The sequence below is a fragment of the Magnolia sinica genome, chromosome 5 (assembly GCF_029962835.1).
Source record: "Magnolia sinica isolate HGM2019 chromosome 5, MsV1, whole genome shotgun sequence".
NCBI classification, from domain to species: domain Eukaryota; kingdom Viridiplantae; phylum Streptophyta; class Magnoliopsida; order Magnoliales; family Magnoliaceae; genus Magnolia; species Magnolia sinica.
The window spans coordinates 54,184,955-54,200,722 of record NC_080577.1 but is presented as its reverse complement, the minus strand read 5'-3'; the positions used below and the strand labels follow the sequence as shown (position 1 = coordinate 54,200,722).

At 41.1% G+C, this 15,768-nt stretch overlaps 1 protein-coding gene across 1 annotated transcript; it reads right to left on the bottom strand.

The window, feature by feature from the left end:
* Positions 1-249: 249 nt before the first annotated feature.
* Positions 250-12,516, bottom strand: LOC131246045 (formin-like protein 1). The gene is made up of 4 exons (XM_058245916.1): positions 11,004-12,516; positions 10,198-10,397; positions 4,271-4,515; positions 250-1,290 (listed from the first exon to the last, which is right to left on the bottom strand). Exons 1-4 carry the CDS (start codon positions 12,428-12,430, stop codon positions 463-465), a joined length of 2,700 nt encoding a protein of 899 aa, XP_058101899.1. The 5' UTR covers positions 12,431-12,516; the 3' UTR covers positions 250-462.
* Positions 12,517-15,768: the final 3,252 nt, after the last annotated feature.

Here is a 15,768-nt window from a genome sequence, read left to right as displayed (position 1 = left end):
TTGACAAAAATACCTGTAAAATCATTGCCTCTGTATGTAAAAACAGTGGAATTTTAAAGTTGCAGTTCAGGTGTTTGTGGAAATGCCTCAATGGCGAACTCGGCCTGAGCTGGCCTAAGCTGCTGACCGAACCGAGCCGAGCTGGCCAGTCAAGCTCGAGGACCGAGCTGAGCCGAGTTCAAGCTGAGGTCAGCCAGTGTTCGAGCTGAGGCCAGCTCGACTCGGTTCGACTTGGTGTACACCCCTATATATGTCTAGCCGGAATACAATATTACAATTCCAAAATCTTTTACATGGATTTCCGTACGTACAAAAAGCGACATTGAAGTTAACAACATATGGCCCACCTGGATTCATCCATGATCAGTAAGTCGTTCCAGTCCCCGCTTTGGCTGTAAAAAAAAAAAAAAAAAGGAAAAAGAAAAAAAGAAGGCTGTTGATAAGAAAGTGGCCCCAACGACATCAAGGCGATAATGAACTATCATCATTGTCTTCTTCGGAACTGTCCGGCTGCAGTGCGTGGAGTATAGGAAAAAACGGTTGTAGCGTCGGATTCACAGGCACTGGGAACTGACGGTCCGAGCTGATGATCGTACGCTCGTTGATTCTCCCAACTTCTTTGCAGACCCTATCGAGGATGGAAAGAAAGTCTCTCATCACCATGAAAATCCTAAATGGGTGAGCTTCTTCCTTACTTGAATTGCCATGGAAATATTCGGTTATCTCCTTCACAAGAGAAAGGGCCACGCTCTCTTGTGCTTGAATCTTTATAATCTCTTCTTCAGCCTTCTTCAAGAACTCGTTCATTGAGTGGGAGAATTCCTGGCTGCTCTCATGTGAACTCACCGCATCATTCAACCTTACAACCTCAGTGATTTTCCCAATCCCTGCAGCAAGTTTCGAAACATAGCTGCTGAGCACATCCGAGTCCATGGCAGCGGCCTTCTTCACATTTGTGAGCTCGCCACTGAGACCAGAGACGACTTGGAGGCCAAGCTTCCTGACCTCTGCATCATCCCACAAGGCAGGCTGTGCTTTTCCTGTGGGTTGAACATGATTGGCGATGGAAAGACGGGAGCCTTCAGATCTTATGATCTCTTGGACAACAAAATGCAAGAGGGTGGTCTTCCCGTCAGTGCCTTTGACATCGACAAGCTTGAGCAGAGTGTCGAGCTTGAAGGCACGTGCATCACCGCGGTTTGTTCCAACATTCATTCGGTTTCCAGTCTTGAGCACGGCTTCTAAGAGTTTCAGAAACATCCTGCTACTCCTGAGTTCTTCACAGGCTGCCTGAGAAAGAAGAATGGTGAGAAGTGCAGCGCATAGTTCAAAAACTCGAAAATGTGACTCAAGGTGTAGTTGGGTCGGGTCAACTCGAAGACCCAACTGAGTCTTTACTGGACTGGACTTGGTATTTATTAGTTAAATTAAATATTTATTGTAGCAATAAATATAAAAATAGTTATCTAACGTTAAAAATATAAAAACAGTTATCTAAGTTTAAAAATATAAAAATAGCCGTAGTAAAGGACTTAAGTTTTTCCCTGCTGATTATATACAGTCATTCAAATCACAATTGAGTTTTCTTTACTTTTAATATTTCACAAGAGCAGTGAATCAGCTTGAGTCAACACGAGTTGTGTTGAGTCAGTCCAAATTAGCGAGCCAACTTGGCAAGTCTTATTAAGTCAAGATCAAGTCAGCTGAAGGAGCGAGTTTCCTAGTGACTCAGCTCAAAATCTTACCAAGTCAGAGTTGATTGGGGTGAGTTTTGAGTCGAGTCACTGATGCTACTGAAAGCATGACCTAGGTCACCCAAATTCCCTAGTCTAAAGGCAGTATGATACAATGCTGTGCTTGAAGGTTTCTACTGTATGCTTGTGTTTCCAGATTTGTACAAGTGTGGCTCATGTTTCAGTGGTCCAAATTGTTAATATGACCTGCCCACCATGGTTGGTCCACACACACAAATATATATATATATATATATATATATAGGGAAAAGGTTCTATGCGAGCTCATGGGAACTTCTCATGAGGTCGAGCTGTGTGGGCCCCACAATGATGTATGTCGAACATCAACACCATGCATTTGATACGTCCCCTTTAAATTATGGGATATCCCAAAAATCAGCCATATACGGAACTTAGGTGGGCCGTACCATCTAAAATCATGTGAATACATGCCTAAAACATATAAAAGCACTTGGTGGGGCCCACCTGAAATTTGGATGCATCCGAAACTTAGTCTGATCCCTCATCAGTGGGACACACATAATGAACCACATCTCGGTGGGCCCAACAAATGATTATGAATGTTTTAATGGAGGGTAACCCCTCTCAACTTTTGTATGTGGTGTAGCCCACACAAGTCACGGATTGACTTGATTTTTAAACCCTAGGCCCGCCATGGAATGGTGCATCAGACTGATGGGGTAGATGTTCGACATGCATCACGGTGGGCCCACACAACTCGACCTCATGGGAAGTTCCCATGAGCTCAACCACATAGAACCTTTTACATACATATATATATATATATAGAGAGAGAGAGAGAGAGAGAGAGAGAGAGAGGGAAATAGTTCTATGCAGTCGACCTCATGGGAAGTCGAGCTGTGGGCCCCACCGTGATGTGTGTCGAACATCTACCCCATCAGTCAGCTGCACCATTCTATGGTGGACCTCGAGCTTAAAAATCAAGTCAATCTGTCACTTGTGTGGCCACACCACATACAAAAGTTGAGAGGGGTTACCCTCCCATTAAAACATTCATAATCATTTGTTGGGCCCACCGAGATGTGGTTCACAAATCCAGCCCATCCATTATGTGTGTCCTACTTGGATGAGGGGTCAGACCAAGTTTCAAACACATCCAAATTTCAGGTGGGCCCTAACAACTGCTTTTATATATTTTAGCATGTCTTCACATGATTTTAGATGGTATGGCCCACCTGAGTTCCGTTTACGGCTGATTTTTGGGATATCCGATAATTTAAAGGGGACCCATCAAATGCACGGTGTTGATGTTTGACACGCATCACGGTGGGGCCCACATAGCTCGACCTCATGGGAAGTTCCCATGAGGTCGACCACGTAGAACCGTTTCCCATATATATATATATATATATATATATATATATATATATATATATATATATATATATAGCCGAATGCTCAGCTGCGCACCAGTTCACACGAAACTCGCACCAACTTTTTTGAGAACTCATCATACATTATGTGACTCCAAAATCTGAACAGTCCACATGAAGCAAAACCTCATGAAATTCCCCGAGCCCAAATTTTACTTCGATCCAAAACTTTGGTGGGCCATGAAAATTGAAACAGTTTGCTCTCTTGATTTGCATCTCTTTGCCATGGCCCACCAGAATTTTAGATCAGGGTGAAAATTTTTCCTTTGGGGTTTCATGGGATTCTGCATCACATGGACCATTCAGATTAGACACCCATGACACATATGCAAAGAAGCGCACGTGCGTAGGTGTGCGGGCAAGCATGACTATATATATATATATATATATATATTACTGTACGACTCCTTAGCCAAGCATTTTAAAATACCTCATTGTTCAATACCTCAAAAGAAAGATATCCCATATATGGAACAAGCAAGCAGGTACATATTACAACTAATGGGTTTTGCTAACATCTCCATAAAGCAACATCCCCGGACATTTTGATGACACATGGGATGCCCTAATTATCAATTTGGACAGTTCATTCAATAGTACCATTGGAAGCAAGCTGCAGTGCAAGAATCATGCCAATTGGATGATCCTAACCATTTGAATGGAGCCACCTTGTTACAACTGTTTGCTGCTCACAAGCCATACATCACATGGTGAGAATCATCAAACCAAAGTGCCATTTTGGAATCCTAAGCAAAACAAAGTGGAATCTATTGAAGAAATGTCAACATATTTGTTTCTCTGCTAAATCCTGACTGTCCATTTTCCTTGCTATTGATCAGATGTTTAGGATAATCCAACTGGCGTAATTTTTTTGCACCATGGATTGACCCTAGTTGTATGAATGAATGAACAGTTCAAATCCACAATCATCCCACGTGTCATTAAAAGCTTCGGAAAACTTGCCAATAGGCATGTTGGATATAGCCAATATACATGCCAACACAGCAACTTTTGGAAATGGTGTCCTTGTCTAGATTCTTCATGCAGTGAAAGTCATCAATAGAACATAATAGTATGTAGGCAAACCATGAAAAGAAGGTAGAATCAGTTGATGAAATTTACCTCTAGAGTTTCAAATGAATTTCTGAGGTACTTAACCTCTGAGTCAAAATTGGCTATGTAAAGCATTGCATCCACCCTCTTAAATGCGAATGGGACATCAACAACTGCCTTAAGGAATTTCTCGGCAGGGCCGAGCTTGAAGGGTGAGTCATCTTTGTACTCCTTTAGTTTGAGTTCTTCCTCTATTGTTGGAGCCATTTTCAACAGAGTTTCCAAAAGCTCTGTGCCCAAGCTGCCACTGTTACCTATTTGCAACACAATCAATGAAGTTTTTTTTAGATGAACATAATCAACGAAGTTAATTTCAGGAGAAAGAAAAAAAAAAAACCCACCAAATGCTGGAAATTGGATGGAAAGAAGCAAAAAAAAAGAAAAAAAAAAAGAAAAGAAAAGGATAATCATCATCACATCTTTAGGCCCTGTTCGGCTGCCACTTAAAAATGACTTCATCTTATTTTAGTTAACAGTAATTACATATTAGAGATTTTAGTAAGGATTTAAAATAATCTTGATAACCCATAATTTATATAAACTATGATTTCTAATATACAATTACTGTTAACGAAAATGAGATGAAACCATTTAAAAGTACAACCAAGCAAGGCCTTAGCCTCTCTCTCAGCAATTTGTGGTTGGCTTTCAGATGGTTGTTTGACAAAAGTTATAACCAGTCCACCAAACATCATCCGTTCTCTTTTACCCAGGTTCTTGGAGACAGCGATCGCAGATGCTCACATTCACACCACTCAAATGCGGCATGTGGTCCAACCCAATATTGACACCAGCCAAACTATTACACGCACGCCCTAATAGACAAGCAAGCAAAGCTGGGTAATGATGGAAATGGAGGAACAGTTGCCAGGCAAACTGCTAACCACAAAACTATACACATGAAGGTCACACTTAAGTAGTTTGCTGCTCCAAATAGCTGGAACCCACCGATGCATAATTACCATAATGACCCAAATGCCAACATGGCCAGGCCTGCACAGCAGCTATTAGCACTACCATTGCACACTACCCGCAAATGAGAATTTGTTAATGGTCGATGTCTAGAGCACGTAGTGCTAGATGACCTCATTAAATGATGAAAGAAATCTTTCAAAAAATGATGATGAAAGAGAAAAAAGAAATCAGTCAAACTAATACTTTGATTTTTTATTTTTTATTTTTGTAAAAAAAAAAAAAATCAAAATAGAAGAAAAGCTCATGGAAGTTCTGACAAACCTTATAAAATAATGGAAAAAGAAGAGGCTGGTTGTGGATTTCTTTATATATATATATATATATATATATAAAGGCATTATTCTTCATGGCAATGTTTTGAATATCGACGATATTAGCAAATATATCCCATGATATATCTTGTATCTCACCTGTGAGATACAAAACGCAAAAGTAGTGTTGATATATCCCACCTATTCGATCCAGTGGACGTTTTCAATTTTCAATCCATGTTTTTGTTTTAAATCACAATAAACCATGTCAAATGGTTATAAATATATGATTCTTTATGTTTTCCATGAAAATTTATGGATTTGGAACTTTGATTTCGAGATTTGGGGGAGATGAGTCAAGTTGTGAAAAATTGAGAAAAAAAATTAAAATTTCACAATTTCTCACAAATCAGTTGCGATCTTTGTATCCAAACACAAAATTAAACATGTATGTAACCTAATCTGGTGATTCTTCTTTTGCTTTTGAATGTACTGTTTGTGTTTCCATACATGTCTTCTTACGTTTATAAATTATATGAATAGACTTTGAATATACTTGCATCAGTTCCGTTGAGAAGCACATATATTAAGACCCCATATAATGGAAACCCTTATTATGTGCGCTTTTTTTGTATCTTTTTATTTCTAAGCGTGTATTGATGTCGACCAATTTCCCAATGTTCCCACGTTTCCCAACAACAACAATACATTATGCGATACAACCGATATATCACATGCGATAATCGATATTTATCCTTATCCCAAGGGTGCAATACATTACGCAATAACGATATCTAAAACATTGCTTCTTAGAAATCCAATCAGTTCAACATCATTGCTGCCCACGTGAATAATGTTACCCGGGCCCTTTAAAATTGGTCCCTTAACTACATCAGATACTTCGAATAAGAAGAGAAATTGTAGGGTCCTGATAGATCAGGAGTCAAGATGTGAATAATGTCCTGATGTGCCTCATAATTAAGTAGTTCTATTGATGAGCCAAGCAAAATCAGCATTTTGAATGGGCCCAGCCTAGAAGCCCAGATTCAAAAAGTTCAAAATCCAGGCCAAAACCAACCCTAGGCCTAATCCATTGACAGTACTACTCATAAGCAATATTTTAAATATTGACGATATCAGCCGATATATCCCATGATATATTATGTATCCCACCTATGTGATACGAAACGCACAGGTAGTGCCAATATATCCCACATGTTCAATCCGGTGAGCATTTTAAATTCTTGAGCCCTTTTTTATTATTATTGAAATTATGTTAAATCAGTGTCAAATGGTTACAAATCCATTGGTTCTTCATGTTTTACATGAAAAATCATGGAGTTGAAGCTTTGATTTCGATATCCATTGGTTCTTCATGTTCTCGTTTTTTTTTTATAGAAATTATCATTCGACTAGTTGTCAATTTAGACTAATTTGGAAGTATTTAAGAGTATTTGATGAAATGATCATCACACACTCCAATTTCAAATTTTGAGTGTAGGTGGTCTAATTTGGGAATTCAAAATCTCCGCAATTTCTCCCAAATTACTTGCAATGTTGCACTGCAAACATTAAATCAAGCATGTATGAGGCTTGATCTACTGAATTTTTAAGTCCATGTCAATTTTTGGAAAATAAAAATCATTTTCAATTAAAAATTAATTATATATATATATATAGATATATATATATTTGAAATTTTCCTTCAACCAACTATCAATTGAGACTAATTTCGAAGTATTCAGGAGTGTTTGATGAAATGATCATCACATACACTCCAAGTGTTATGCATTCAATTTGAATATAGTTGCATTAGTTAAGTCAGACAATGGATAGCTTAGGACTGTATAGAAAGGAAACCTATTATGTGCACTTCTTTTTTGAAATTTTATGATTTAAAAGTGTGTATTAAGGTTTTTTTTTTTTTTTTTTAACAATCCTTGAAGTTTCATTGAAAAATTAAAAAATTTTCCCAATGTTTCCCAAAAAGTGTGATAAATTACCTAATACAGACAGCATATCCTGTGCGATAACTGATAAATATCTGTATTCCAAGGGTGCAATACATAACGCAACACCGATAGTTCGAACACTACTTGTAAGTACAAATGCTGGTAGGATTTGCCAATTTGTAGGATTTGCCAATCTGGACTGTCCATATGATAATCGGATCCTCAAAGTGGATGGGTGATGCCCCAAAAGCCATAAAATAAGAGGATCCTAACCAATCTCTGGCCTTTCTTTTGCAAACCACCGATGTATTATTCTGAACAATCTATTTGTAGGACACTCACTGAAGGTTAGGATCTTCCAAACTTGGGATTTTCATGCATCTATCATCCGCAGTGGAGCCCATCATATCAATGGCCTGGATCACTAAGCAATGCTTCAGTTTATATGGAGCTGCGGCATCAGGACAGTATTGGCATCCGATCCATCAAAACACTAAAATTTCTCTTCCAAGTATCAATGTGTTGCCTGAGTAGCTTAGGGATACACCATGAAGACAGCATGAGCTACAATTGAATAAATCCTATATTTGCATACATCCACATGAAATTTGAGTTCAGAGGAAGCAAGAGCAGCTGATACTATAAAAAAATCGAAAGTTCAAATAAAGAAAATCAATCACCCTTTGTGGACAGATGAAGGACGCAAAAGTAATTCTAGGGAGACTGTGCAACAAAAAGCACAAGGGCCCACGGTGATCTCTGTTGAACATCCACTCCGTCCATCAGTTACGCCAGCTCATGTCAGGATGTGTGCCCAAAAAATCAGGCAGATAAAAACCTCAAGTGGGCAGCACCACAGGAAAACAGTTGGGATGTGGACACCTGTCACTGAAACCTTCCTGGGGCCCACCATAATGTTTATATGCCACCCAACCCGTTCACAAGGTGATTCCCACTAGGATGAAGAGAAAACAAAAATATCAACCTGATCCAAAACTTTGGTGGGCCCCAAGAAAGTTTCACTGGTAGCCCCCATCACTACTGTTCCATGTGGTGTGGCCCACTTCAGTTTTAGATTGAGCTGATTTTTGGGGTTGAGTCCTTAACATGAGCTGGTGATGGACAGAGTGGATGTTACAGGGACATCATGGTGGGCCCCACAGAGCTTTTTGTTGCACAGACTCCCTAAAGAAGGATATGTGTATTTCGAAACCCACAGATTTGATAGAGCAAAGAGGTCCTCAGACAAAACAACATGCTGAGAGAAATGGTCATCGGTACATACTAATGCGTGCATGTGTACAACCAAGTCATAAGGCAAGCCTCCCCAGTCACCATGGACACGACCTAGTCCAGAAATCAGGTGGGTCAAACAATCCTAACCACAGATATGAGGAAGAAATAGACGGCTCAAATAATCATGACCGATTTGATGCTTGCATCCAGCAATTAGGATTGTCTGACCAACCTGATTTTCAGACTAGGTCACATCCATAGCAGGGCAACCTGCCTAATTTTAAGCCCTGATATCATTATATAAACCCTTTTCATGGGTTCCAGAGTGTAGGAATAGGAAAACCTCCTGAAAGATATTCAAGTGGATTTTGAGCACAGATTAGTCCTACTTCATGGCCAAAAGATGGATTCGCACTAATTGAAGTTAGGAAAGATGGCATCATGACCAAAATGCTGTTAATTGACATGCAGTGGATAGGAAGGAAGGGCAATCGCTTTCAAACTGACATAACAAGACAAAAGCAAGATAGCAGCTCTCTTGGCCATTTCACTCAGTATAATGGATCAAAACCAGAATTTTGCTGATTCTATATGTCACCTTATTGTGTGGATGCTCAAGCCAATATCTGCCACGTGCAAGATCCAAGCTGCTCATCAGGTGATCCCACGGTGGGCCACCATGGCCCAAAAATCAGCCTAGTCCATCATCAGGTGAGTCAAACGGGTGTGAGAACAATGAAAATTTCCATAGCCACGTTTGATGTACATGTGTGGCCGACCTGGTGAGTGAACCAGCATGACTTCTGTGCCAGAGCACTGACATGCTGGGCCCCACATGATGAAATAGCTTGTATGTCACACAAGTGGCACACATTGGCACATGGGATTGAAAATTCAAAACATAAGTGAACAAGGGGAGTGAATCCAGTGCCTTTGGAAGCACATCATTTTTTGTGCCTCCATGTCATTGCTGCCCATGCAGCATGCATGGACAAGATTGAAATCATTCATTTGGTATTTCCAATAGTGAATGGCCATGGTCCAAAAATCACAACGTTTGGACAAACCTAGTCCAGAACTGGCGGCATACAAATGAACAATAAAAAGACAAAAATCAAAAATGGCTTTCATTCAGTGAGAAAACATCTATCTTTTAGATTGTTAAGATAGTCCAAACAAATCACTTTCAGTCAGGGGTAAATCAATGGCCAAGCGCACAAGCTGCCTAGCTCAAATTGTCAAACACACATGACATGTATGGTACACAATCTGGAGGCATGGAAATGCTGTGCCTCCAGAGGCAGTGGATCCACTCCCACAAACAAGATGACTTTCGCATCTAGCATGCAGCAGCATGAACACAAACACCCAGATGAATCATTCGTAGGGAACAAACAACAATCACAAAATAATAAGTAAATTCAATGCACTCACTAGAATGATTTGAATATAATTCTCAGAAAGCAAGCAGCAATCTGAAGTGTAAACATGGTGAATTTGTTCTGAAAATAAAAAATGCTACCTTCTAGAAGGGCCTCGCAGACTTCCTCTTTAGTCACATTCAGTGCCCTCAACAGAATCGCAATGTTCTGAGACTTCTTTGGATCGAGCACCCTATTCTCTTGATTGGGTGAAGGAAGAACCAACCGTCTAGTCATCTCCTTCGGAGTAGAATTCGTAGCATTGCAGACGAACAGTGTCTCGATCATCTCCTCATTCAATCTGCAATCAATTGATTCTACCAACTCATACAAGAAATTGTACATACTCAAGGAGAAAAGAAGCACCCAGATGATAATTCAAAGTTAATATTCAATGTTTAATGGAACATTTGCAGGACCAAATAAGCTGCACACATGGGTCCCATACTAGGTGATCCAGATCGTTTATGTTTGGGGCCCCATGGTGGACTAGAGACACCCAATATCTCTCCCATTGAATGGTCCTACCATTAAATTTTGACAGCTAATTGTAACTGCTCATTTTCATCAGATGATCATCAGCTGGCTAGGATCATCTGATAGAGGAGATATTAGAGAATGGCTCATCACATGATGGAGCCCACCAGATCAATGGATCAGATACCAAAGATGGGCCCCACATGGTGAAGCCCATCGGCTAATTGTAACTGCTCATTTTCATCAGATGATCATCAGCTGGCTAGGATTATCTGATAGAGGAGATATTAGAGAATGGTTCATCACATGATGGAGCCCACCAGATCAATGGATCAGATACCAAAGATGGGCCCCACATGGTGAAGCCCATCAGCTTATGGTTTGAGCATCATGAGATACCCAAAAAGATACGGAGGAAAAAATGCCATACTGGAAAGAGCTTGATTTCAGCTGATCCCACACCATCACCCGATCAGAGCTGGCCCTGACCTTATCCCAATGCAATGGCTTCAACTTTGGTTTTGGGGTATCCTCATTTCTATCTACAGAATATGAATTTCCTGTCAATGCAGCTGGAGAAACCAGCATTGGATTCTCCATTTCCACAGTTCTTGAAGAAGTAACAAGAAGAGGAGGCCTAGAAGGAGGATCACGACTCGGTGGGAGAGGAGGAATTGTCGTCTCCCAAAAACCTGCTGGCGGTGGAGGCGGTGGTGGGGGCGGAGGAATATTCGAAAATGTGTAACCAGAAAATCCCCCAATTTGCACAGGAGGACAGGCGGAAATTGGGTTTCTTTCCAGATATTCCTCTGGGGGAGAGGAAGGTGGAGACGGTGAAGGTGGTTTTCTCTTTGGAGGAGATGGAGTCATGGGCCGTGGCGGTGGCGGTGCAAAGGTTATGCCATTCAGTCCCGAATCCGGAGATTTGGCTTTAGTTCTTTCCGAGCGGAAAGGGCTGTTTGAGTGGGATGACAGAGTCGGGGAGGTCGAATTTGAATATGGGTACGACAGAGTACTTGAATTCGTGCTCCGGCTCCCATACTTCTCCGCAGCTGCTGGAAGCACTCTCCTCGAGCTCGATCCAGTACCAGCATAGCTCTCTTTTTCGCCTGAAGAGCCTCTTGGAGAGTAAAAATCCTCATCTTCCTGCTCTTCTTCCGAGCCCAGTTCAGCGGTATTCCTGTAATTCTGCCGAAATTGCTGGGTAAGCGGAGGAAGCGGGCGGAGCTCTGGCGAGCCTAACTTCTGGTACGGCGAACTCCTGGCAGCGGCAGGGCATGAGCCGCCCTCCCCATCAGGCCCACGTGAATTTACCAAAGTGCCCAGGTAGAGAAACTCAGAGCTGGAGGGCGGGACGCCGGGCGAATCGTCGGCCTTGGGGCCGTCGGATGGCGCAGCATTCGCAGGGAAGAGACGGTGGCTGTCTGATCTCGAGCTCTTCTTGGCTATGTTCCGACGCCTGCGGTAGAAGAAGAAGATGGCGAGGGCGGCGAGGAGAGCAGCGAAGAGGAGGGGAAGGGCGACGGCAATGGCAATCTTTGGAGATTTGGGTTTTTGAGAGGAGCTATTTGGGAAGATGATGGAAGATATATTGGCGGGAAAGGTGACGAGAGAAGGGGTGGGAGGAGGTGGAGGTGGGGAGGGGTAGAATGGGAAGAAGGGAGGGGCATTTGTGGAAAAAGGAAATTTGGGTTGTGGGGGAGAGAGAGAAGGGGGTTGGGAGGGGGGGAGCGAGTCGAGAGGGAAGAAGGGTTGGTGGAGGAATCGACGGTGGAGGTTGAAGGGAGGTGGGGTGTAGGATGAGTGGAGGGGTGCGTAGGATAGGAGGAGAAGGAAGAAGAAGAAGAAGAAGGGCATTTTCAGAAGAGAGAAATGTGGAAATGGGGAGTGTTGCCTTTCGGGGTAGATGAGTTGCAGAAGCTGAAAGTGTCTGACAGCTACGAGAGAGAGAGAAGTCTGTTGTTTGAAGGAGGTGATATTTCCACCCCAAAAGGTTAATAGTCCACCCCAAACAAGATTCTTTCTCTCTCACTGCTAGGTGGGGCCCCACCTATGGTTGGGTGATCCAGACCATTATTCCTGTCTGTTTGACTATGAGTTGAAAAATAGAAGAGAAATGAAAATGTTGGGTCCACGTCCAAGTGAAAATTTCTTAACAAATAATTGTTGATCTCTTCGAATATGGAATGTTTTTCTAGAAAGAGTCAGCTGCAGTGAGTCCCAACAAACTAATGGCGTGGATTACTCAACCGTAAGCCCTTATTATAGTAACTTTAAAACTAGGGTACACGTTGGGACTTTAGCCGCTGCATCTTTTTCATATTTTAGATCCATACCGTTCATTAGATGAGCCTCAAATTATATTAAGGACAGCTAAAAAATAGGGTAAAAAAAATGCTATATTGTTACACTTTGGCCATTTGACATTCGATTTTATTTTATTTTTTTCTACAAGCAAGACCGCGATTTTATTTTATTTTTTTCTACAAGCAAGACCGCGTTATAAACCTTTAAGTAACCATTATGATATATATATATATATATATATATATATATATATATAGGTAGGGAAATGCTCACCTGCACACTAATTCGCATGGAACAGGTGCGAACTTTTATGGGAACCCATCATACGTTATGTGGATCCAAAATTTGAACCGTTCATGTGAAGCAGCACCACGTGAAACCCCCGGACCCAAGTTTTACTTCGATTTAAAACTTTGATGAGCCGTGAAAAATGAAAACAGTTTCCTCCCTTGATTTGCATTTCTCTTTGTTATGACCCATCAGAATTTTAGATCAGGGTGAAAATTTTTCATATAAGGTTCCATGGGATTCCGCAGCACATGGACCGTTCAGATTAGACACACATGACACGTATGCAAAGGCGCACACGTGCGTAGGTGCGCACATGAGCATGACTCTATATATATGTAGAGTCCCGATCTCCTGCGCAAAAGGCCGCACGAAGCTTTCGTGCGAGCATTCATATGAGCTGCTTTCGGCTGAGATTCAATGGTATTGAGAATAAGAGTCTCGAAAATTATGACGGGAATGGCATGTTGTAGGTAGTTAGGTAGTTATTGCACAGTGCTCTATGAGTCGATCATGATGTTTGTGTTTTATCCATGTCGTTCATCTAATTTTCCAGATCATTTTAAAACATTAGCAAAAAAAAAAAAAAAAGGTAGATCCAAAACTCAAATGGACCACACCACATGAAAACAATGTTAATTAAACACCCATCGTTAAAAACTTCCATGGGCACTATAGCGTTTCTTTGTCATCCAATCTGCTCGTTATGTCACATAGACTTGGATGATGAGAAAACAAAAATATCCATTTCATCCAAAACTTGTGGCCCTCGAGAGGTTTTTAACAGTGGGCGTTGAATCACCATTGTTTCTTGTGGTGTGGTCCATTTGAGATTTGGATATACCTCGTTTTTAGGTCATGCCATAAAATAAGCATTCAAAATGAATGGACGGCGTATATTAAACACATAAATCATGGTAGGGCCCACGGAGTACCCTGTAGTAGTCATCTGGCAACGCTGCCTCAGAAGGCAATCCGTGTCCCCTGGATGCGTGGGTACCACCCCCATCAGGATGGAAGCTCATCAGTGAGTAACATGTCTGTGTAACATGTACTGAGTAAACTCTGTTGGGCCCACTATAATTTATCCACTCCGTTCATCCATTTTACTAGATAAGATTACACAGACATGGATGAACACAAATATCAGCTTGAGCCAAAACTTCTCTGGTCAGAAGAATGCTTCAAAGGCAGACATTCAATTCACATAGTTTCCTATGGTGTGCTTCACTTGAGCTTTGAATATGCTTTAATTTTGGGTTCAACTTATAAAATGAGCCGAAAAAACGGATGGACGGCGTGGATAAACTACACACATTCATGGTGAGCCCAACATAGTTTTGCTTAACATGATAAAAGCCTACTCAGTAACTTTTGATTTCACCAGGACCTAGCTAGAGACGGATGATTCCAATGGTGCCTCTTTGGGGCCCACTGTGATCTATATGTTTTATCCACGCCGTTCATATTTTTGGATAAATTATTTTAGTGCATGAGCCCAAAAATGAGGCACATCATACGCTCAAGTGGACCACACCACATAAAGCATGACCGCACGCAACATTTACTCGCGTTGGATTAAAAGTCGTTGGATCATACTAATCGCTCCACCATCACGCCGTTGCTTGCAATGGGGCCCACCATGATCTATGTATTCTATCCACTCCGTGCATCTATTTTAACAGATAATTTTCGATTGTGAGACCAAAAATAAAGTATATCCAAACCTCAAGTGGACCACATCACAGGAAACAATGCGAATTCAATGTATACCATTGAAAAATACTTGGGGGCCACAAAAGTTATGTATCAAGCTAATATTTGTATTTTTCTCTGCATCTATATCTTTGTGATCTTATGAACGGGTTGGATGACAAATAAACATTATTGTGGGCCCTAGAAAAGTTTCAACGGTGGAAATCATTATTTCCATTGTTTCCTGTGGTATGGTCCACTTGAACTTTGAATATGCTTCAATTTTGGGCTCAATAGTTGAAATGAGATGAAGAAAAGGATGGACAGCGTGGATAAACCACATACATTTACAGTGGTCCCAACAGAGTTTACTTAGTACAATAAAAGTGTACCGAGTAACTCAGTACACAATCCAATTTCATCGTGTGTGCGAAGAAAGTGGATTGGCTAGTGTACCACACACACCACCGATGTGGCTGGTGTGTTGACATCACCAAGTTATGTGGATCCCATCATGAGGTATGAGTTATATCTAAACCATCCATCCACTTGGTGATCTAGTCTTAATACTTGAGCCAAAAAATAAGACATCCAAAAACTAAGTGGACCACAATGTAAAAAAGCAGTGGGGGATTGAATGCCTGCCATTGAAACCCTTCTCGGGATCACAGAAATCATGGATTAATATGATATTTGTTTTTCCTCTTCATCCAGGTCTTTGTGACCCAATGAACAGATTGGATGGAAAGTAAACATTACGGTGGGCCCTACGAATGTTTTAACGATGACAATCATTGGCCCATTGTTAAAAACTTCTTGAGGGCCATAAGTTTTGGATGAATTGGATATTTTTATTTTCTCATCATCTATGTCTGTGTGACCTAACGAACAGGTTAGATGGAAAA